The sequence below is a fragment of the Rhinatrema bivittatum genome, chromosome 5 (assembly GCF_901001135.1).
Source record: "Rhinatrema bivittatum chromosome 5, aRhiBiv1.1, whole genome shotgun sequence".
Taxonomy (NCBI): Eukaryota; Metazoa; Chordata; class Amphibia; order Gymnophiona; family Rhinatrematidae; genus Rhinatrema; species Rhinatrema bivittatum.
This window is the reverse complement of record NC_042619.1, coordinates 24,222,578-24,246,698: the sequence shown is the minus strand read 5'-3', so window position 1 is coordinate 24,246,698 and position 24,121 is coordinate 24,222,578. Positions and strand designations below refer to the sequence as shown.

Below are 24,121 nucleotides of genomic sequence, written 5' to 3'. Positions count from 1 at the left end.
ACTTTATCTGGCTAACCCTGATATTGAGAGTTAACCAGATAATTTCTCTGACTAAGTAAGTCTTGTCATGTCAGAGAGGAGTCCTAAAGTTATCCAGATAAATGTATCCAGCTAACAAGGATTATCTGACGGAATTCAGTGAAGTGCCTAATGGGCAGTACGCCATTGAACATCCTTGACAATTTATATGGCTAAAAATTATCTACTCACTGGGCTGCTGAATATTGACCTCTATCCAAGGAATCTGCTCCTTTTGTGTGCCGGTCACTCTCTCAGTCTCACTCCAAAAGCCATATGTTTTGGGACATTTACTGAATGCGTTTCTTTAGGATCAACTCTTGATATCCAACCAAAATCTGGCCCTTAAACTTAATTGAACATGAAATAGAGAAAACATAATTTTTATTCTGTCACGTCCTGTAAGCACAGCTAAAAGTACACATGTTGTGGAAGAGAATGGATGCTTTTATAGTTGCATTCAGGGAACACAGGGTCCAGTCAGCAGATGTACATACATACACTGTTTAGAAAACCGTCCTCAAAAGAAAAATATAAAATGAAATCGGAGGACATTTATGTGCACGTTAAAAGAAACTGATCAGGTTATCTGTTCCAGCGTGCCAGGAACGCTCCATTCATCGTCCCTTTCAGAAAATAATACCGAGCACTGCGTATATCTAGAATCAGTCTGTTCCACGCTGAACGGCAGCAGGAGCTGACAGCCCGTGCTCAGTACAAGAGTCGTAATGCTGGCAGGATCCCAGTTATCACCTAAAGCATCGCTAATAAATGCATTCCAGGATCGACAGCTTGATGGAAGCACTGGGACTGTGCACCTCTGACCTTGTTTTGTCTTGGTCATCCTCAACAGACCAGTAACACTGGCCTGGGAGAGGCCAAGTTCGCTAAATCTTGGAAGTTAAAACAGGGTTAGTTCTAAGCAGAAGTGCCTGAATGAGGAAAGACCAAGCGCTGAAGGCTGCAGAAGGCAACAGCAAACCTCTACATTATCCTGCCAAGAAGAGGGCACCGACATCATGGAGGGGAGGCATGACAGCCTAACCCTTGACACCCAGGAAAGGGTAGAAAGAGAGTAGGAAAAACCGTGAATTGATTTTTTTTTTTTTTTAGCATACCTGTGGTTTCACAATTCTTAATGCAATGCAGTAGTGACCTTAAGTTAAGAACATAAGAAATTGCCATGCTGGGTCAGACAAAGGGTCCATCAAGCCCAGCATCCTGTTTCCAACAGTGGCCAAACCAGGCCACAAGAACCTGGCAAGTACCCAAACACTAAGAAGATCCCATGCTACTGATGCAATTAATAGCAGTGACTATTCCCTAAGTAAACTTGATTAATAGCCATTAATGGACTTCTCCTCCAAGAACTTATCCAAAACTTTTATGAACCCAGCTACACTAACTGCACTAACCACATCCTCTGGCAACAAATTCCAGAGCTTTATTGTGCGTTGAGTGAAAAAGAATTTGCCACGATTAGTCTTAAATGTGCTACTTGCTAACTTCATGGAATGCCCCCTAGTCCTTCTATTATTCAAAAGTGAAAATAACAGATTCACATCTACTCGTTGAGGACCTCTATAATCTTCCCCCTCAGCCTTCTCTTCTCCAAATTGAACAGTCCTAACCTCTTTAGTCTTTCCTCATAGGGGAGCGGTTCCATCCCCTTTATCATTTTGGTTGCCCTTCTCTGTACCTTCTCCATCGCAACTATATCTTTTTTGAGATGCAGCGACCAGAATTGTACACAGTATTCAAGGTGCGGTCTCACCATGGAGCGATATAGAGGCATTATGTATTTTCCGTTTTATTAATTATTAGACAATTATTGTTACTGTCTGTTTTATGGTTGTAATGTAAACCGTAGTGATAAGTAACGCTGTTATTTGAACTTCGGTATAGAAAAAAAAAGTTATAAATAAATTAACCATTCCCTTCCTAATAATTCCTAACATTCTGTTTGCTTTTTTGACTGCTGCAGCACACTGAGCCGACGATTTTAAAGTATTGTCCCTATGATGCCTAGATCTTTTTCCTGGGTGGTAGCTCCTAATATGGAACCTAACATCGTGTAACTACAGCAAGGGTTATTTTTCCCTATATGCAACACCTTGCACTTGTCCACATTAAATTTCATCTGCCATTTGGATGCCCAATCTTCCAGTCTTGCAAGGTCCTCCTGTAATGTATCACAATCCGCTTGTGATGTAATTACTCTAAATAATTTTGTATCATCTGCAAATTTGATAACCTCACTCATCGTATTCCTTTCCAGATCATTTTTATATATATATTGAAAAGCACCGGTCCAAATACAGATCCCTGAGGCACTCCACTGTTTACCCTTTTCCACTGAGAAAATTGACCATTTAATCCTACTCTCTCTTTCCTGTCTTTTAACCAGTTTGTAATCCACGAAAGGCATCGCCTCCTATCCCATGTCTTTTTAGAAGCCTCTCATGAGGGACTTTGTCAAACGCCTTCTGAAAATCCAAATACACTACATCTACCGGTTCACCTTTATCCACGTTTATTAACCCCTTCAAAAAAATGAAGCAGATTTGTTAGGCAAGACTTCCCTTGGATAAATCCATGTTGACTGTGTTCCATTAAATCATGTCTTTCTATATGCTCTATGATTTTGATCTTGAGAATAGTTTCCACTGGTTTTCCCGGCACTGAAGTCAGGCTCACTGGTCTATAGTTACCAGGATCGCCCCTGGAGCCTTTTTTAAATATTGGGGTTACATTGGCCACCCTCCAGTCTTCAGGTACAATGGATGATTTTAATGATAGGTTACAATAGTTACCCTTATTCAGAAGACAGCCAACACTTATGGCATGTTGTGTGTGTATGAGTTAATGCAAGGATAATTAAAAGTGAATATGCACCAGGAAGCTAAGGCCTTTGCTGCATCTTTTTGGATTCATTTTCCTTGTAAATGTTTACTAACACTGTCCAATGTAAAGTGGATCATCCCTGAGCCCTCTTGGCAAAGGCTTTCCTAGGACTCTAAGAGAACAGACTGTATCCAGATTGCTATGATTATCGGGTTTTGCTTCCTTCTCCTTTGTGTTTTGCATTTTATGATTTTACTCCCTGTGCTTTCCTCCTTCATATTGTGGGCTCATTGGAGCTACTGTTTGTTAGCCAACTATTATCTTTTTCTTTTATCTTCCTGATGTACTTTCCTTGACAAGTTTATTCCTGTTGTAAAACTGAAATGCAAACTTTTTTTAAGCTTAAACTTTGCATTGAAATAAAAGTAACCATGAACAACAAACATCCAGTGCAGAGTGTTCCTTATGTACTCCAACCATCAAACCAGTCTCAGTGCTTTTGCCCTGTCGGGGGTTGACTGTACATAAATCCAAACAATCGCGTACTCTTTTGTCACGCCAGTCGCCGTTGGTCATTTAGACAACCTCAGAACCTAGAGCAGACGTTTTCTGATGGGGGATCAGCCACCCTGTGTGATAAATACGCAGGCTGCATAAGATCACTAACACAGAGGTGCACGAGGGATTCGTTTCACCCAAGTCCAGGAGTCAATTTTACGACAAGAGTATAAATGCAGACCAGTTTCTCCCATTCTGCAGTATATTTACGTACATTTGCATAGGATGGTACATTACTTAGTATGTATAAGTTGGGTTTTTTTAATTGAAAATTCTAGTTTTCAATATTACCTTAAGTAACATGTTTTCTAACCTTTGCTGAGAGTCTGAATAATTTCTTTCCGTTCTCTGTTTCAGTTTGCCTGTATTTCTGGTCCTTCTGTTATCGGGCCAGCCACTAGTTGAGAGATGACCCAAGTGATCCTGGCACTGATCCTTCACCACTGCAGTTCTGCAACTGCCTCTGGCTACCTCTGTAAGAACTTCCTAAGACTCTGGGCCCACAGTACCTCTTACCCAGGGCTTTTGCCTTTTTATTTTTTATTTTTTCACGTAACTGTTACATGGCTCTTCCCTGTTTGGAGAGGTCTCAGGTCTTTGGCTCCTCCATCACAGTATGCCTTCTGCCCAGCCTGGCAATCTTGTAGGCTATATTCGGGTACTACCCCACCCTAACTCCTGCTGGTGGTTAGCATGCTGTCCCATCAGGTGTCTATATAGGGAACACCTCGCTCCTCCTCAGCTTTAGCTTTTCTGAATTTAACTTTGCTGTCCTAGTTTGATATCGTGATCCTGGACGGCCTGATTCACTTTGTGCTGGAACAGCTCAGCACCAGACAGATTCCCATGGGCATTTTAACCCAGTAATATCAGCTAAAGGGCACTGAATATGCGGTCAGACAGCGAGGGCTCATCCAGCTCAATGTACTAGAAGCAATTTTTATCACTACAAACATGAAGACTTGTGCTCTGGATGAATGAAGGAGCAGGTCCCCTATAGTGGGCAATAAAGAGTGATTTGTCTTCAGTGGCTTGATAAGTTGGCTTTGGCTCTGTGCAGATCCTCAGCTTGTCGGATCATTTGCTGGTCCTGTCATTGCAAACATCTACTAGTACAATCATGCCTCTTTTTGTTCAGTTTTGCTAGTTTCTTCTTCTGTGGCTTTATTAGAGCCAGTGGGACCCTATGTTTGGGCAGTCTAGCAAGCTTTACCCAAGCTGTATATCTCTAGCTTCAGTTTGTTTTTCAGACATCCAAATCCTTGAAAAATGTCTTTGCATTCTGTGTACATATCAGGCAGAGACCATGGCAACTTTCCTCCTTCTGCTCCCAGATGGGGGATATTCTGGCTCCTAGAAAAATATGATTTTGCTTTCCAGATTTATGGCGCTGGGCTAGACGGAGGTCGGGTGATAGAGCTCTGGGACATCTCCCTCATGTAAGCCTTACTATTTTGTGCTATCAGCCCCATGGCTTTATTCTACGCTTTGCGGAATACCTTTCTTGCAAGGCGCCCCTGACATTTTCTGCTTGAGGACATGAGCAGCAGAGTGGTGCGAGGTGGGAGAGACAAGAAGCGCAGCGATCCCAAAATAGCGGCAGCGGCTGAGGGTGAAAACCTGCTGGCGGCGATTTCGGAAGAGGTGCTGCTTCAAACATCTAACAGCGTCTCGGCAGTCTTGGATGATCGCCCTCAGACTTCCATGAACGAAATTAAGGGCAGCTTGGAGGGGCAGTCGAAGTGGTTGGATTTGACGGAACAACGCATCTCTTCTCAGGAAGATTGGCTGATTGAAGCGGAGCGCCAAAATGGCGAATTAGTTAGTAAAATGTGAGCGCCTCAAAGATCAGGAGAATCACAATTGGCAATTTAAAGATTATGTGCGAGGAGGAATTAAGCAATTTCCTGGCAACACGGCTCCCAGAACATCTAGGCTTGGACTTTCTGAATGACCGCCTTCAATGTGAGCGTATCCAGCGAGTTGGGGGACGGTAAATTCTGACCCGTCATGACGCACATACTAAAATCGGCCTTTAGACAGCATGCACATGTGGAATTTCAAGGAAATAAGATTCTGCTCTCCAATGACTTCTCAGCCCATGTGTCTTTACAGTGGAGGGAAATGTTGGCGATCTGCTCAGAATTACCCCGCAGAGGGATTCACTGCGCATTGCTGTTCACATCATGACAACAAAACGTTTTTCTTTACAAACAAGGAGGAGGTTGCCTCCTCTTTGTCCACGTTGGGTAAAGATCAGATGGGATGAAAGAGTCCGCAATAAAACCGCAGCATGGTGATTTGTTTTGGAGCCCCTGGTGCAGTAAAATGTGGGCTATGGTGACTTTGGGCTGCTGGTGCGTTCACGCTGCTACCTAACAGACACGTTTACTTTTCTTTTTATTTTCCGCGGCAGGCTGCTCCTCGAGACTGTACTTGTTTTTGATTTCATAGTTTGTCACTTATGTGAGATTATTTTTCCAGCGCAGCAGGGAAAACTGAGAAAAAAAATGTGCACACCACAAATCATTAAGGGATCTCCCAATTTAATCAACCAGCTATATTTTCTGACGCCAATGCGTTCTGTTTTGTTTCTTTTTTCTTCTTCATGCTGGGATTGATTGTTTCATTGGGATTTTGACTTTGGCGATTTCTTTGTTATGTCTGTTGGGGGAGGATGCTCTTGGGCCAACCTTCCTAGAGGATAATATAAGCATTCAGGTGCTGGAAGATTGTTTTTGGTCCTTAAGAGGAGGTGTTTGGTTCTGAGTACAGGGGGTATGAGTCAGGGGATGAATGGTGGTATGTTTGGTTAGGGGGGTTGGGTTTTTGGGACCTTGGGTATAGAACCAGATGCTTATTTCACTCTGGTTTATTGGGGTCACTGCTAAACTCTGGGGTCCCTGGGGGATGGATTCTCTTTTGCTCTGCCCTACACGGGGCATTGTGGTTTTTAATCTCTTCCTGTTCACTTATGGCAAGGGTTAAAACAACTTCTCTAAATGCTGATGGGGATCCACTCTCCAGTGAAGCGGAAACATTACGGAATATGTTTAAGACCCTACACTCCCAGATTGTATTTTTGCAGGGAACAGGCAAAGTCCTTTTACTTGGTGACGACTGCCTGTTTCTCACTTGTGGTAAGGCACGAGGGGAGCGATTTGCATTCCTGGCTCTTCAGTTGGCATGTAAACGCATCTTGCAGAATTGGGTTGGGGAAGAGGTGTTGAACTCTGAGTCCTGGTTTATTAAGGATGGTCCGACTATAAAACGGGCTCCCGTAGGCATGGGGAAGCAATACTGTGCCTGTTGGCCATCCTTTTTTTTACCCTCCCTCAGGACCATCAAGATAGTCTGCTTGCTGGGGGTTATTTTAATCAATGGGGTGGGTCTTAACAATAGCAACTCTAAGACAGGTCTGGGTACAGGGTACGACTGTAAAAAGGGGGGGGGGGGTGCGTGAGGTGTGGATGAGACGGGTTTAGAGGGTGGGGGAGGTTTTTACAGTGAACATATAAAACAGAAAGGGAATGTGGTTTATGATTTTTGCTTGTTCGTTTGTTACAGGCGTGCTGTTTTGTATTTGCAATGTTATAGCTCATGCCTTGTCTATGCCATATTCGCAGAATGCAACCTTATTCCTTTTTCCAATAAAAATTATTTAAAAAAACATAAAAGAAAAATGTGATTTCAAAGGCCTATGCAACTATTAGTTTTCTTTTTTACATGATGATTAACTGTTTTAATGTATAGTTTCTAAGTTGTTTTCTTACTGTTTTATGTACAACGCAATTGCGGATTTTCGTTCTATGTACACCGACGTGATATCTCTGATGAGCGGCGGTGTATAAAAACCATTAAATAAATAAATAAATAAATAAAAAACTCTTCAAGTGTCCCCAGTTACAAGAGAGGTGTTTGCAAACCCAGTCCTCAAGAGTCACACATCGAGCTGGGTTTTTCAGGACAGCTATCGAGAATATTCATTGGCTAAAGCTGTGCAGATTTGGCCTAAGAATCCAGTTCATTTGCCTATATTGGTTATCCGGAAAGAAAATCTCACAGACCAGTCTGCAGCCCTCTAGGATCTGCACACCCCCCCCCCCGGGGTTGAGTTAGAAGATTTCTCCTGGCTTGAAGGTCCATAGCTTCTCCTTACTCACAAGCACCTGAGCTGTGCCGAGGCGCCCGGCTCACACGCTCTTGGATACTTAATGCTTCACATCGTAGGCTCGTAACCATGGTGTCCGTCCGCATCCCTTTCCAGCTGCGCAAGTAAACCATCCCTGCGTGTCCAGGTGGAACAGGAAGAGGCAGAGGGGATCCCCCGAGTCCTGCCAGCCAAAGAGAAGCAGCAGCAGGAGGGGAGTGGGAAGGGAAAAGAGAGGACAAGAAAGGAAGAGGTGATAAGGGGTGAGCTGGGGGGGGGGGGGGGAAGAGGAGGGAGAAGCTGAGTTGAGAGAGAGAGGGAGGAGAATGTGAGGACAGGGAGGGGAGAGGGGAGAGAGGAGGCAGCGGAAGAGAGGAGACATAGGTGAGGGAAGTGAATGGAAGGGGAAGAGAGTCAGAGGTAGGAGAGAGGAGGGGTGAATTGGTGACTGAGCAGAGGAGGGGAAGGGAAGGCTGGAAGATGAAGAGTGCCTTTGGAAATAGCCTGTACTGTCTAACCACACCTTTCCAAGCTTGTTACTGTATTGAACAGGCCATCGGAACGGCATGGGCCGCAGGGGTCATGGCCTCTCCAAATTCAGCCAACTCCTCTCCCTCTCCTGCTCGGGAATTGCCGTGGGAGAGGGAGCTTCTACCAAAAGGACGGTGCTTGCTTCACTGCCCCTCTCCCGCGGCCCGGGACCTCCCTCGCTTATCGCTGATTAAATGAAAGTGGAGGAGGAGACGGCAGCTTTGCAGAGCCTCAGGCGCCTCCTTTTCCCCCTCCTCTCCTGCCGGGTCAGAGCGTCGCGCTTTGGATCGCATCATACAAAGCGCGATGCTGGGGGGCCTGACGGGAGGAGGAGGAGAACAAGGAGGCGCCGGAGGGCCTGCAAAGCTGCCGTCTCCTCCTCCTCCTCCCTGTTTAACTTCATCAGCGGTGAATGAGGGGATCCAGGGGGCACAGAGGGAGCGACTCAGCAACACCTGACCGGGGGGGGGGGGGGGGGAGGGAACCTATCAGGAAGGAGAGAGGGATGGAGTGAACTGGGGATGGGGGAGAGAGGGAGGGAGAGAGTGAACCACAGATTGGGGGCGAGGAAGGAAGTAAACCAGTCATGAAGGGGGGAAGAGTGAACTGGAAATGAGAATAAACTGGAATGGGGGGGGGGGGGAATGGATGGAGTGAATTGGGGATCGCGGCGGGGGGGGGGGGAGCAGTTGTGAACCGGGATAAATGAGGGGTTCGTGGGAGGGGGAGTGAACCAGGACGAGTGAAGGGAAGGAAGTGAAAGACGGCGAGTGAGTTCAAAGGGGCTAAGGGGTAGGGGGATAGAGGTGTGAGGGGGGGGGGGGGGGTCCCTGTAGCTTCTTCCTTCTCCTCCCCATCACAATTTTCCCCTCCTTTTCTTTCGCCCCATTCCCAATACCCCTTCGCTTTCCACCTTCCAATCCTGATCCTTCCCCTCCTCTATCCCCACCCTCCTGGCCCCTCTTTTCTTTCCTCCCATTCCCTTTCCTTTCTCTCCCTGAATCCCCCATTCTCTCCTCCCTCCACTCTCCAGACCCCATGTACATAGCAGCATGGCAGCTGGGGGCGGAGATGTTGGGGACAATTTGCATGCCCCCTCCCCCAACCAAAAAATGCTTCCCCACTGCCCCTGGTACATTACACAAATACCTAAGAGCTCTGGAAGGAGGGATTCCTCTCCCCCTCACCCCCCACCACCCAGGTGAAAAAAACTGCCTTCACCCGGGCCCCAAAATGGCGGCCCGCAACGCCTCACTCACCAATTGAACTCGTCGTAGTCATTGTGAACGCTGCACCAGAAATAAAGCCAGCCCAGGGTCAGGAGGAAGGTGACGGTTAGCATCAGGAACCAAAAGCGCTCCCACTGTGGAGAGAAGAGAAAGAGGTCAAGATTTAACTCTTTCAAATCTGAAGCCAGCACTTTCACAGCTGCACAGTTTCTTAGCGCTGGAAGCGGCATCCAAGAATTGGGGGGAGGACACCGCCAAGCCAACGGGTTAGCACACAACACAGATCTTTCTTTCCTAGAAACTCCATTTCACTCTTCTATATCTGAGAAATCTGTAGCCTCTGCTGAAACGACACCTGTGGCCTCCTTTTCCACCAGGCGGCCACTGGGTATTGCCTGCAATTAACCTTCAATAAGGTCGTAGTGCTTAAAGAGTTTGAACTGTGGTCAACCTAATTCCATGTGGGGAAAAAAGTAAAACAAAACATTACAATCCACCAGCAACTGGTGCCAAAAATTCAAATACAAATAGGCTGGCAAACTCTTCACTCCCAATCCCCAAAACACTGTTAACAAAACAAGAGCAACAGCTTTAGACCTTGTGTGTCCGGGCATCACCAGTCTCTAATATTCCCCAAGAGATTTTCTAGCTAGGGATAGTAGGAAGGGTCTTCTGTTTTGGAATTCCTCCCATTGCTGTAACCCCCATCATTTTGGGGGTACGGCATCTGGAGTATGCTTGAGATCTCTACTAGAGATCTCAAGGTCAGGTGGGAAGGAGAAGCTGAGGAGAGCAGCAGGAGATTCCCAAGGAGAAGTACGAGATCCCTCCCGCCCAGGATTTCAGCTGAGGAGGAAGAAAACTCTTCAGGATGTCTGCATCCCGCCAGGATCGCGAGAAAGAAAGTGGAGCTTGAGATTCTTCACAGGCTTGCAAGAGAAGACCGACAAAATCCTTTTTTTGGGTGGGGCTCTGCTCATCATCTTTCACAACTGGGTATTTGGACACAGATGGATTTCTGAATAAGATTTTTGGACTTTGAACTTGACCAGTTGGAAGGGAAGGGCGAACCCTCGGTATCCCAAAGGAATGAGGCAAGGATCTTGTTATCTGAGCAACATGAAGAAGCAAGGGTTAAGAAGAAATTGAGATATTTTTGAGAAAAGGACTCAAGGGGCTAACTCCTATTGAGAATTTTCCAGTTGAGAAAGACATTTAAGAGTTTGGGATTTTTTTGTACTTGGGGATGGCCACCCTTCAGTTTTTGCGTCTGGTGATATTTTTCTATCTTTTGTTTGCTTTTATGCTGGAACTCCATTCCAGTTACCCAATATGACAGAGTGAGAAATTTTTCTCCATGGATAATGGTGCAAGGGAAGTGAGAAGAGAACTAACACCTAAGATGGATAAACTGACAATAATATTCACTGCCATTATATTTCTGATGCTGTTTTTGATTTTTGCTGTTGTGGCCTGGATCATCCTAAGTTACAGTAAAGACTATTTCATTTGAACACCTATTACCGACTCAAGAGTGAGGATATTTTTTCCTGCCATTTTATCCCTTTTCTTTCACTCACTAGGGGATGGAGGGACCCCTTTGTTCCTCCGGGTTTCTTCTTTTGATTTTGGCCTCCCTGTTATTGTTCCTCACTATCTGACAACTTCTGGAGAGCTTTGAATTTAATTGTGAAATCGTCACAGAGGTGGTGATAGACAATGCCAGGGAACCCGGAAGAGAAATCTTCCTCCCCTTCCGGACCTGAACCCAGACCCGAAGTACCCCAAGTCCAGGGTAACGCACTAAAACGGGGAACGGCTACACTTCTATAGGAAAATAAAAACAAACTACATATACTGAGTTTGACTGAAACCCAACAAATCATCCAAAAACTGTAAACAAAGAGGGAAGTCCACCAAAACGATGACCGTCTAAAGAGATAAGAGTTGAAATCCTATTTCCCCTCCACTCCCACTTATAAAAAAAAAAAACACGAAACCCTCCATTATCAAGCCTAAAGTGCCCTGAAACCATGAACAAACTAATCCATGTAAGTTTCAACATACTAACACCATACATGTCAAGGAAAAAACTAAACACATACAGTCATAGATACTGCTCATGTATAATACCATAGAAGTTATCTTCCTAAGGGATATGCATCCTTCCTGTTTCCTCAGGACAAAACTCTGAATGCAGTATTTATTTAAAAAATTTGATATACCACCTATCTAAAATTCTAAGTGGTTTACAAATGCACAATCATAGTAATATAAAACTAATAGACACATACATAACAATTTAAACAATAAAACTTAAATAAGAATCGTTTCAAACTGCCAAATACCCCATACCTTCGCATTTGATTACTTGTTCTCACAGGATTATTTTAAAACCTGCTGTCGTGGAATTACTTCACATCAGTACATTATTTTATGCTCATCATTGTTTATGCATTAAAAAACAGAAATCTAAAAAATTATATAACTTAAAACCTTAAAAAGCTGTCATATTCCCAGTATATTTAAAAAAGTGAATAAAAGATCATGAATAATCCATTATGTGCTTCCCAGATTATAGATTTGATTAAGAAAGGTTTTCACCCTTTTCCTGAAACTCGGGCAGCTTTCCGGGTTACCAGTTGGCCCTGAGATCATGTAGAGTAGTGCACTTAGAGGAAGATAATTAGGGGGAGGAGCCATTCATTTGCAGCCCTTCCCATTGCGGGTGATGTCATGGATAGCCCCTGCAGGAGGCTTTAAGGCAGAGCTCCACAAAGGGCTCTAGGGTCAGTCTAAGTTGGAAGTTAGAGAGGAAGGTTGGAGGTTTCTCCTGAGTTATCCTGCAGCCTTGGAAGCCATCAGAGATCCTTCAGTGCAGACCAGGGCTTCACCGCTGCTCTCTCCACTCGAGGTTCAGAGTGGTTGTGCAGGGATTAATTTGAATTTTGGACTTTTACTTGGTAGGAGGCTTTGCTAAACACCTGGGCCTTTCCAGGACACAGGGACCGGGGAGGCCTGTGCTCTGGACGCTCAGGGATAGGGAAGACCTGCCCCTGAAGTGGTGGTGACCTGTTGCACAATATCTCTGGCATTATTTGCTTTTGGGGAACCAGATGAAGTTGATTTTCCAAGACCTGGGAGGTAGTGTTTTCCTGCCCCTCTTCCAACCCATCTGTGGATCTATGAAACCTGCAGTTCTAACAAGGATCTCTTCCCTCCTGGGATCCCCATCACAACAAAGGACACCTTAATGTGAGTAAGCCCTCACCCAGAGTCTTCACAACCCCTGGGGAAAGAGAGATATTCACTCTCTGTGCAAAGACAGATTTTTGCCATATGGGAAGGGTTCCTGCCCACTAAAGGCCTTCACCAAAGGGGACCACTGCTCAGGAGGGTGGCAGGATTCCCAGCCTGTCCAAAAGACTCTTGCACAGAGGACACAGATTCGGAAAGAGAGGGCGAGAGCTGTGGTGCTGGAAATTCATATTTATTGTGTCATCAACCCACTGGTGTCTTCAGTAAGAACATAAGAAAATGCCATACTGGGTCAGACCAAGGGTCCATCAAGCCCAGCATCCTGTTTCCAACAGTGGCCAATCCAGGTCATAAGAACCTGGCAAGTACCCAAACACTAAGTCTATTCCATGTAACCATTGCTAATGGCAGTGGCTATTCTCTAAGTGAACTTAATAGCAGGTAATGGACTTCTCCTCCATGAACTTCTCCAATCCTTTTTTAAACACAGCTATACTAACTGCACTAACCACATCCTCTGGCAACAAATTCCAGAGTTTAATTGTGCGTTGAGTAAAAAAGAACTTTCTCTTATTAGTTTTAAATGTGCCCCATGCTAACTTCATGGAGTGCCCCCTAGTCTTTCTATTATCCGAAAGAGTAAATAACCGATTCACATCTACCCGTTCTAGACCTCTCATGATTTTAAACATCTCTATCATATCCCCCCTCAGTCGTCTCTTCTCCAAGCTGAAAAGTCCTAATCTCTTCAGCCTTTCCTCATAGGGGAGCTGTTCCATCCCCTTTATCATTTTGGTTGCCCTTCTCTGTACCTTCTCCATCGCAATTATATCTTTTTTGAGATGCGGCGACCAGAATTGTACACAGTATTCAAGGTGCGGTCTCACCATGGAGCGATACAGAGGCATTATGACATTTTCCGTTTTATTCACCATTCCCTTTCTAATAATTCCCAACATTCTGTTTGCTTTTTTGACTGCCGCAGCACACTGAACCAATGATTTGAATGTTTTATCCACTATGACGCCTAGATCTCTTTCTTGGGTGGTAGCTCCTAATATGGAACCTAACATTGTGTAACTATAGCATGGGTTATTTTTCCCTATATGCATCACCTTGCACTTATCCACATTAAATTTCATCTGCCATTTGGATGCCCAATTTTCCAGTCTCACAAGGTCTTCCTGCAATTTATCACAATCTGCTTGTGATTTAACTACTCTGAACAATTTTGTGTCATCTGCAAATTTGATTACCTCACTCGTCGTATTTCTTTCCAGATCATTTATAAATATATTGAAAAGTAAGGGTCCCAATACAGATCCCTGAGGCACTCCACTGTCCACTCCCTTCCACTGAGAAAATTGTCCATTTAATCCTACTCTCTGTTTCCTGTCTTTTAGCCAGTTTGCAATCCATGAAAGGACATCGCCACCTATCCCATGACTTTTTACTTTTCCTAGAAGTCTCTCATGAGGAACTTTGTCAAGTAAAATTATTTTGGACACAAACCCAGTGGTCCTTGCATCTTCTTTGGGGCACAGTGTGCATATCAAAATCACCTCACCCAGGGAAATTCCAGGAAGGAAGTCAGCCACCCCGCACTGGGACCTGAGAGGCCCCCTTTCAGCCCCCAGTCGAAATGATCCAAACCTTGGGAGTAAAGGGAAGGATAAGAGCTAGTTAGGGTCCGAGCCCCAAAGAGTCTATAAATAATTTTAAGGCTCCACCCATGCTAGACCTGCACACCGGGGTGGGGTTATATAATCCTAAATTTAATTAAGGAACATTCCATAACAATGGGCCCTGTGCATTAAAGAGGCACTCACGTGACTCATCCAGTCTAATAAATTTAAAAGAGGGAACCAAGAGTAAATGATAGGATGCTGAACGTAAGCTCCAAGTTGGTTGATAAAGCTTCAAGGCATAGTTAAAGGTAGAGGAAGCCAAACCATTAAGGCCTTTGAAAACCATTAAGTACACTCCCTTAATGGTTTTGTCAGCCTGTTTGTATTCGCAACCTCATTTCATGCCATTAAGAGATGATCCTGGTTCTCTCTGCACCCATCTCAATACTGTAAGGTATTTTAGGCCTCACTGTAAGGTCGTATTGTGCACGATTTCTAGTGCTGAGAATCTGCCAGTAAGGGGAGGCTCGAGGAGGTACGAGTAAAGGGATGGTGGGACAGGAGGTTCCTTCCCTCAAAGGGGATGGGATATGGTGGTGGGGATATATAGGTGCGTCCAGCAAGCACTGGGAGGACTTTTCCGGAGGACTTCGCCGTCTCGGAGTTTTAGTCTTTGAAGGATTGAGGGCTGGAGAGAGTTGCTGAAGGAGCAGGGGAACTCTTTTCAGGCGAGCCAAGGGCCGTCGGAGAGATTAAGGGGACACCAATCTGCCTGGGGAGGCCGATTACAGGAAAAAGAGAGAGTCTTCTGGGTTTTTCACTGAGACCTGGAGGAAGGGGCCTTGGTGGGAACCTGAAATTCTTTTGGACTGTGCTCAAGTGCTGCGTGAAGAAGAACTGTAACAGCTGTGGAATTTATTTGTGATTGGTCTTGGGAAGCTTTTTCTGATTTCAAGTACTGAACTGTGCTATTTTAATTTTTTTTTTTTTTTTTTAAATCTTTCTTCTGACTTTCTGGCCTTTGCAATTTGGACTCTAAAATAAGTTTTGGGTTTGGTTTTTTTTTTATTTTGGAACAACACTCTTGGTATGGGGACTCCTGTTTTTGGTGTGAGACTCCCCTTGTAGCGGAAGCTGTCCCCCCGTTAGAAGAGCCTTGTTCCAGGGCTATAGACGCCTGAAGGTGACCCCCTGCAAAGAGGAAGGGGTGCGGTTAAGTTACATTCAGACCAAAACCATCACAGGATGGAAGCTAGAAAAACTGGTATGAAATAACCCATGCTACTGTTTCGAGGATCCAGGAGGGAAAACTGAGCACCTTGGCCTTCTCTCAGAGTCTCTTTTTTTTTTTTCCCAGAGCCTTGCAGGTCTCTCTTCTTGGCAACAGACACGTAGGCGATCTGCAGTCATGAGAAGGATGGCCTCTCATACTTGTACTATAATCAGGTTGCTGGATTCACAACTTTGAATAAAAATGAGCTTTGCAGCTAGAAAACCAGAACCATAGCACAGTATTTGTGATGTGGTGTCTGGCTCAACACATCATGATGGAATTGTATGCACCGCTGGATCATTTCTCACCCTTGAGACTACTCCAGCCAAACACTTCCATTTCAGTCTTTGAAATACCAATTACTGCTCCAAAATAATTAGCATCAATGGGACGCTTACATAGCTTGCTTCCACCTCTGTGCCTGCGCCTCTGGGCAGTGCCAAGCCTCCTGCAATGCATTGTGGGAGCTCAGAGCCATTCAAAATGGAGGGCAACTTTACTACCACCATGTTCTTCCACCTCCCCATCCCTCAGCCCACATAGGGTGCAAAGTCCCAGCCCGGAACTGAACTGGGGGTCCCCTCTGCACGGCAGTGCCCAGTCACTGGTCCGGCCCCGCAAAGTTAAACCCTTCCCATGAGCCTCACACAGCCGCCACGCTGCAGGACTTTATTCAGATGGCACATCAGACAGGCGAAAGGGCTGAATTATCTCCTTGCTCTGATGGGAACGGCTGCCTTTTCTAAGCAGAAAATAAAATCAATAACACTTTTCTTTTTTTATATTTTCAAATACAGCTGCCCCTGGAGCAAATCTGTTGGAAACCATTAACAACTTTGTTTTGTGCAAAAATATGAAAGAAAATAAGAGGCAAGGTGCACTCGTGCAGCAACTCGAATGGTTGAAGTGGAGTTACTGCCTGGGAGTAAAGTCGCCCGAGCTGCATTGTGCAATTTGCTTCCCAGCCATCACGGCATCTTTACTCTGTGGCCTTTTTTTAAATTACATATATATATATATATATATATATATATATATATTGAAGTACCTCCCTTAATAAATAGACAGCATTACTTTTCACTGTGGTGGCCCTGACTGCCACCATCCCTTGCTGCCTGCACTTTCTAACTTTACTGCATATTCCCAGTCATTTGGACCTCTCGCCCTTCCGGCACAGATTTCGCCATCGCTCATTCGGCGATGCCTAAGGCCTGTATTATTGGCGCTTAAACCACTACCGGATCCGTGCTGAAACTTCATTCATCTGCTGACTGCAAAAAAAGATTAACGAAGAGGAAAAACTCTGGAAAAGGAGGATCAACCAAGCTTAAAAGGAGTGACAAAACTGACTTGCCTTCCCCTCTGCTGCTACACAGGATTCTGGCAGCATTTCAGCACAGCCGACCAAAGATACAAACACCCATGCGCTTCTGCTCACTGGTTAACTGCGAGTATGGTGTAATCAGAGAAGACATCATTGCATGCAGGTTCAGATCTGCTCCACCGCTCACTCTTGGGCCGATGCAACGATCTGTGCATTTAAAAACCGTGCCAGGATTTCGGCGCACAGTTTTCACACAACAGATTAAACACGTTTTTAACTCCCGATGCAGCGAGCAAATGATAGGCTAGATGCATTGGCAGTTGAAAAGTGCACAGACTGGGTTAAAATGTGCGTTTGGCACAGGCCAAAAAGCACATTTAGGCTCTTGTGGGGGATGGGGAGACCTGTGAAGAAAGAGACTGTGCTGAGAATTAAAAAAAAAAAAAAAAAAGCAAGCCAGATAATCATACTTACTGCCGAATAAGTATGGAGTTATGCAGCTCTCTGGCCGTGGTTAGCTGCCACCACTTAGTCGCATAATTTCACACCTATCTGGCTAAATGGCGGTGGAGCGCAGAAAGCTTTCTTTTTTTTTTAAAGCATCCGTACAGGAGCGCCAGACACTTAACTCCATCGCTGACCCAGGAGTTAAGATTCCAGCAGTAAGAAAACCCGGGTTAGGCCAGCGCAACCCTCTGCATCAGGGAGTACTGCTTAATGCCCTCATCTGCATGGGACTTCCCATGCCAGGATGCTAAGCGGGGCTCCCATTTTGGGGCGCACATTTTCCGCGCACAGAACCCCTGGCTGCATCGGCAGGCAGGAAACGCGCATTCCAGGGCAGGTAAAGCTGTGCGTTGGGCTGAACGCAGCTTTCTGCATCGCTCTGCTTAAAGTCACTTTTGCCCTATGCTTTATTCAACTGTAATTGGATGATAATGACCCCTCCCATCCCATTCTTTTCTTCGCCCTTCTAGAAGCCCAGACACAAAAAGCCAAACGCCGGGTCCTCCACGCCTGCTTCCGAAACACAGCAGGGATCCTGCTGCATAAATCCCTATCCTTCTGCACTACAGTGGCGTACTAAGGGGAGGTGACAGCCAGGAAGGGGGTGCCAGCCAGGAGCTCGGTGACCGCAAACGGACACCCCCTCCCACTCGCGTAGAAGAGGGAGACCTCCGGGGCCGCGAGCGGCGGGAGCCCTGGGCGGCCACCTAGAGCGCCACGGGTCTGGAGCCGGCAACTGCACAGCCTTTTCTTCTTCCCGCCCCCCCACTCCATGGCCCGGAAGAGGACGTGATGGGTCCGCGCGGGCGGGAAGAAGGAAAGGTTATGTAGTCGCGGCCCGAAGCAGGAAGAAGAGCAACAGCGCTGCCCCTCCCCACCCCCCATATGTAGAGCCCCCCCAGCCCCCCCCCCCCCCCGGCCACCTCATGAAAAATGAAGAGTCACCCATCTGTCACGGGGGGGGGGGGGTGTGAAGGAGGAAGCTGCTGCTGTTGTGCTTCTGATGGGGAGCAGGGTAGGAAGTGAGAGGGTGTTTGTGTGTGAGAGCATGTCTGTGTGTGTATGAGAGTGAGAGTGCATGTTTGTGTGAGAGCGTGTGTGTGTGAGAGAGTGAGAGTGCATGTTTGTGTGAGAGGGAGCTTTGTGAAGGTGTGTTTGTGAGAGAGAGAAAGAGAGAGCAGGAGCCTGTGTGAGGTAGAGGGGAACCAGAGATCATTTGGGGGGGGGGGGGGGGTGGAGGAGGAGGGATGAAGAGGTGAATCTGGGGGGAGGGGGTGCCAAAAGGCATTATCCACCCCAGGTGCCAAATACTTTATGTACACCACTGCTGCACTATACACAGGGAGCACGCCACGTGATTATCCCCCTCCTCCCACCTCACCCCAGTTTCCATCCCAATACTCTGTGACACTTACAGTCTTTCATTTCAACAATTTTTTTTTTTTTATCAGGATTTGCATAAAGCACAAATTGTGGAGCACACTGGAGTCGTTCCACATCTGCCCACAGAAACCCGAAATCTTTTATAGCGGCCAGGGCAGCTCCTGCTTCTTTTGGAACTCATAGCAAGAGGCCAGAGTAAACAGCTCAGTACAATGGCAAACTGCAGCCAAAACGATGGTCAGCAAAGCTCACTAACACATTAGCAGCAGCTCCGTTTCCCTCATTGGAATTCAAGGCATGGCGGGGCCTGCCGGGAAGAGTTTGAAAAGCCATCATAAAACATCACATGTGAAAAGGTCGGACTCTGTACAGCTCCACTTCTGTTTCAAGAGGAGTCAAAGTGAAGGAGGCAATGCAAACCGTCAGCTCCTTCAGAAAAGGGGAAGCTGGCAAAGCCGAATGGCTTCAAGTACCCGCAAACTAGAAGGCCAGCAAGGAAACGCAGCAGAACTCAGTTGCATAAAAACGAGCAATTTCTACCAAACACCGGGAGAAGTGTTGAGGAATGGCTGCAGCTGGAACGTGCTGGGAAACCGTCAGGTGCAGAATGGGGCCATCTCTGAAGGGAGCACACTAAAAGCAGTGCACCCAGTTTCCTGCGGCGGAGTTTTCAAGGGGTAGCAAATTCTGCGGCAGATTTTTTTTTTTTTAAACCTGCAATTATGCAGCAAAATTTGCATGCATTTGCACATTAATGCGCTTTTTAAATTCTATGTTATAAAAAATAAAGTCCTTTTCTGAAATGTATTTGTCCAGTTCATTTATTTGGCTTGGGAAGAGATCTGGGGAACGGAAAAGAGAGAAAGGGGACCTCCGAGGAGGCCAGTTGAGACGGAATCTCAGGCAGGAGAGGTACAAATGTAGAGATCGTCTGGGTCTCCACTAGATGGCCCTGGGGGGATTACCATCCCGAGCAGCAGCTCTTCTGGGGCTTGCTGGAGAGGCGAGCCCTATGTGCCTAAGGGAGAGGGAATAGAGAAACCAGGGTGGCACTTTGCGTTAGCTTTTGAAGAATTAGGAGCTGTTTCTGTTTTGTCTCCAGACCTAGAGGCCTCACTGCCCTAAGTCTTTTTGGAAGTTGGAGCTTTGAGAAGGGTTTTTCCAGGTGTTTGGGAAGGAAGTAGTCAGACACCCTTCCTCACGCTAAGGCTGGGAAAGGAAAAATCCGATTCTTCCCAGCCTGGGATCTTTCCTCCAGAGAGGTGCACTGAAGCAGTTTTGAGAGAAGAGCAAGAAAAAGAAGAGACGACGGCATCTGGAGACCCCTACAGGAGTCTCCCCCCCCCCCCCCCCTGGGACCCAGGGCACCGAATGACTGTGGAAGGTCTGGAGAGCATCTGGATCTCAGGTGCCTTTGGGAGGGGGAATTCATCCACAAATAGGATACCTCAGCCCACCTGGGACACTCAGCTTTCCACTCCCTAGAGGGTAAGGACATCTCAGGGCCCAGTACTGAGGGACATTTCCACATAGAGAGAGAAAAAGAGAACAGCCTGAACCTAGATGTAACTGGAAATAGTTTTGTTTATGCAAATTGATTAATCTGAACCAAATCACAGTGAGTCCAGCTTGTTCTTTGCCGTGTACCTGTCCCAAAGAGCTGATAGTAACACATAGGGAGGGGATTCCACCTACACGTCTTTGGCCTCGGAAAGATAGCCTCCCCCCCCAATTAGAGAAGACCCCATACCCTCAGGCCAAAGGGCTGGTGACTTTACATTGGGATTTACTGTGACCCCAGCAAAGGTCAGATCACACCCTTAAATGGGGTTCCACAAAGATGGAGGGGAGGACAGGAGGAGGAACTAGGAATCAGAGGAAAAGGAAATGAGTGGGGGAGACGTACGGGGGGGTCAGAGAGGGGCCCTGGCTGGGGAGAAGGAGGCACTCGCACCCTTCCTGCTCAACATCAATCTTTTTTCCACACCTCTCTGTTCTCACAATTCATAGCCCTCCAACCAACTCTGAATATGTACAGCCTGGAGGAGAGGAGGTGCAGGGGAGATGTGATACAGACCTTCAGATACCTGAGAGGTTTTAATGATGCACAATCAACAACAAACCTTTTCCATTGGAAAGAAATCAGTAGAACTAGAGGTCATGAAACGAAACTCCAGGGAGGACGACTCAGAACCAACGTCAGGAAATATTTCTTCACAGAGAGGGTGGTGGATGCCTGGAAGGCCCTTACGGAGGAGATGGTGAAGACTAAAACAATGAAAGATTTCAAAGGGGCATGGGATAAACACTAAGGATCCCTAAAAGGCTCGAGGATGGGAATGAAGAAAAGCGTGCATGGGGGTAACTGGGGGTAACCTGCTGGTGTGGCGGTTGCTACTTTTAGCAGATAGTATTGAGGCTTAATGCAACTCCATCATTGCTCTCTGCTTCGAGGGCAGTGAGTGAGGAAAGGGGAATTGGATTCAAACAGCATCCGAGGGCCCTGCTTTTACAGTCTGGGAAACTGATAAGCACGGGGGTAACCTGCAGACCTCATTCACTCTTGCCCCATCCCCATATTCACTTTCCCTCCTTCCCCTGCACCTCCTCCGAACCCCTCACTCACTCCTGCCCTCCCACCCTATCCTCTCATGCTTGCCCCGTCCCCCTCATTCACTCATCCTTCCACCTCTACCCTCCGATCCCCTCATTCACTCTCCCTCCCTCCCTCTGTACCTTCTCCGATTTCCCTCCTGCCATCACCACCCATCCTCTCACTTCCCTCCTCTAGTCAACCACCCCCCCACCCCACCCACTGCCTTTCAATTCAAACCTCTCTCAATCTCCTTCCTGTGTATTCTTTGCACCCCTCCCCAGTCAAAACCAGGATGAGGGGGAAAGCAGCGGCAACACTTGGGCTGCTCCCTCCTCTTCTGCCGCCAAAAACTAACCCCCTCCCCCAACCCGGCAGAAACCGTACCACGGAGGTTGCAGCAGTGCCGGTACTGGTTGGGCGTCACCACAGCTCCCCCTCCCTTTTCCCTGGCCGGAGGCTCCAGGTCCTTCTTCTCCTCCCTGAACCCTGCCGCATGCTGATGGCCAGCACCAGCCGTCACCAGGAAAGCAGCCAGGCTGCCCCCTCCGCGGCGGGGCCTGCAATCCGGCCGTGTTCAGCTGAAGAGGAAGAGGGACCTGCGGTGGCAGATCTGCAATTCTCCGCGGCCAACATCTGCAGGGGTGAGAAAGCAGACTTTGTGGTGCTTTCCGCGGCATTGCAGGGAGCTCAGGGCCCTGCCTAAGAGCCACCTAACTGGCAGCAGGAAGAGGCAACCATCCTGGCAAACAGTCAATATCTGGATCCCCACGGCTGGCACAACCTGGAGACTTTCTCTTCACCATGACTGCATGTGTTACAGTGGTTTTATACTGCTCAGGTTAGGCAGGCACCTTAAATCAGAGATCTTATTTAATAAGACTCATTTAGTTTTAGAACTGTTACTGACAAAGATGCAATAACTTGCAATTATGGCTTTTGTATTATGCATTTTATTTGATTGGTCGTAATCTGCCTTGAGGTTTATATAATGATAAGGCAAGGAAATCAAGTTTGCACAAACAAAGCAACAGTCCTCTCAGCCTTCGGCTAGATTTGAGTCTGTGAAGGAGAAAGTCCTCCCTGCCGAGTAACAGAAGTAGGAACGGCCTCCCAGAACCACCAAGAAAACACAAAGGAGGACCGCCTGCAACTAGAAGTGTGGATGTGTGCAGCCGCTCCCTGACCACGGAGAGCCTGGGCACGGCAGGACCCAGCGCCGCGTCAGAAGAGCCGGCTACCAATCCCTATCAGACGGGCCGATACAGTAAAGTCTGCGGGAGAGCGGGCCCGGCACGCACACAGGCCACTCTCCTGTGTGCGCCATTCAGTATGCAAATTAGGCCCGGCGGTAAAAAAACAGGTAAAAGGAGGCGCTAGGGACAGTAGTGCGTCCCTAGCGCCTCCTTTTGGACCGGAGCTGCGACTGTCAGCGGGTTTGACAGCTGACGCTCAATTTTGCCGGCGTCGGTTGTCAAGCCCACTGACAGCCACGGGTTCGGAAACTGGACGCCGGCAAAATTGAGCGTCCAGTTTTCGACCCACGAGCCGACTTCAAATTTTTATTTATTTATTTTTTTACTTTTGGTAACTTTTGGGACCTCCGACTTAATATCGCCATGATATTAAGTCGGAGGGTGCACAGAAAAGCAGTCTTTACTGCTTTTCTGTGCACTTTCCCGGTGCCCGAAGAAATTAGCGCCGACCTTTGGGTAGGCGCTAATTTCTGAAAGTAAAATGTGCGGCTTGGCTGCACATTTTCCTTTCTGAATCGCGCGGGAATACCTAATAGGGCCCTCAACATGCATTTGCATGTTGAGGGCCCTATTAGGTCCCGCGGGTTGGACGCGCATTTTCCGCCCCTTACTGAATAAGGGGTAATGCTAGCGCGTCGAAAATGCGCGTCCAATAGAGGTTCAGTACTGTACTGGCCCGAGAGAAAAGGCTTTCCCCATCTGGAAATTGTCTGTTTAGTGCGCCTGGCCGGCGCTGTCTCTCAGGGCCAGGGATGCGACTCCCCGCTGGGCTCGCAGGTGCTCCCGCGTACAGGGCAGGGCTGTGCTGTGCCTTGTGCTGCTGCCATTTGCTCGGCACCCACACGGACACCGAAAGCTGCTCTTTTCCAGACCTGCCCCTCCTGTACACGTTAGCAAGCAGAACTCTGCCTGAGCTGCCTTAGGATGCCAGAACCCTATCGTCGATTCCAGCTTCTGTAGGATGAGCCCAAGGGCCAGAAGGCGTTTTATTTTGGTTTTATTGAGGCTGGCAGCCTGCATGGACTGCGTTTGCCCTAAAGATGTTGTTGTGTCTGGAATAAAACGGCCTTGGTTCTCACCCTGCTGACTCTGTGCGCGCCCCCCCCCGCATCTTCTCTTATTCTCCCTCCCTCACTGTCTACTCCTCCTCATGGAAACATAGAAATGACGGCAGAAGAAAACCAATCGGCCCATCCAGTCTGCCCAGCAAGCCTCACACTTCTTTTTTTCTCATACTTATCTGTTTCTCTTGGCTCTTAGTAACCTTTGGTTCTATTTCCCTTTCACCCCCGCCTTCCACTCTCTCTCTTTCCTCATCCTTAAGGAGTGGCACTAGTCCAAGTCCAGCTGAGTCCAAGCTAAGAGCAACTGCCCTAATGGAGAGGAAACTTGGAACATAAGATGGGCCGTGCTGGCTCAGTCCAATGGCCCATTAAGTCCGGCACCCTGCCTCCGATGAGTGGCCAGCCTGGGTCACTCGGGCATACTTGGGAATGAGATACAGGAAAGGGACCTTCCGGGGGGGGGGGGGGGGGGGGGAGGAGGTGGTGATCCCCCGTGCTTGCCTAG

At 47.2% G+C, this 24,121-nt stretch overlaps 1 protein-coding gene across 3 annotated transcripts in view; it reads right to left on the bottom strand.

Annotated features, from left to right (window-relative positions):
- The window catches only part of GDPD5 (glycerophosphodiester phosphodiesterase domain containing 5), a 424,914-nt gene that overhangs the window by 111,275 nt on the left and 289,518 nt on the right, over nt 1-24,121 (bottom strand). For all 3 annotated transcript variants that reach the window (XM_029602145.1, XM_029602143.1, XM_029602144.1), the window contains exon 3: nt 9,361-9,464. In XM_029602145.1, the coding sequence (XP_029458005.1) occupies nt 9,361-9,464 (104 nt within the window). The remainder of the gene's footprint in view (nt 1-9,360; nt 9,465-24,121) is intronic.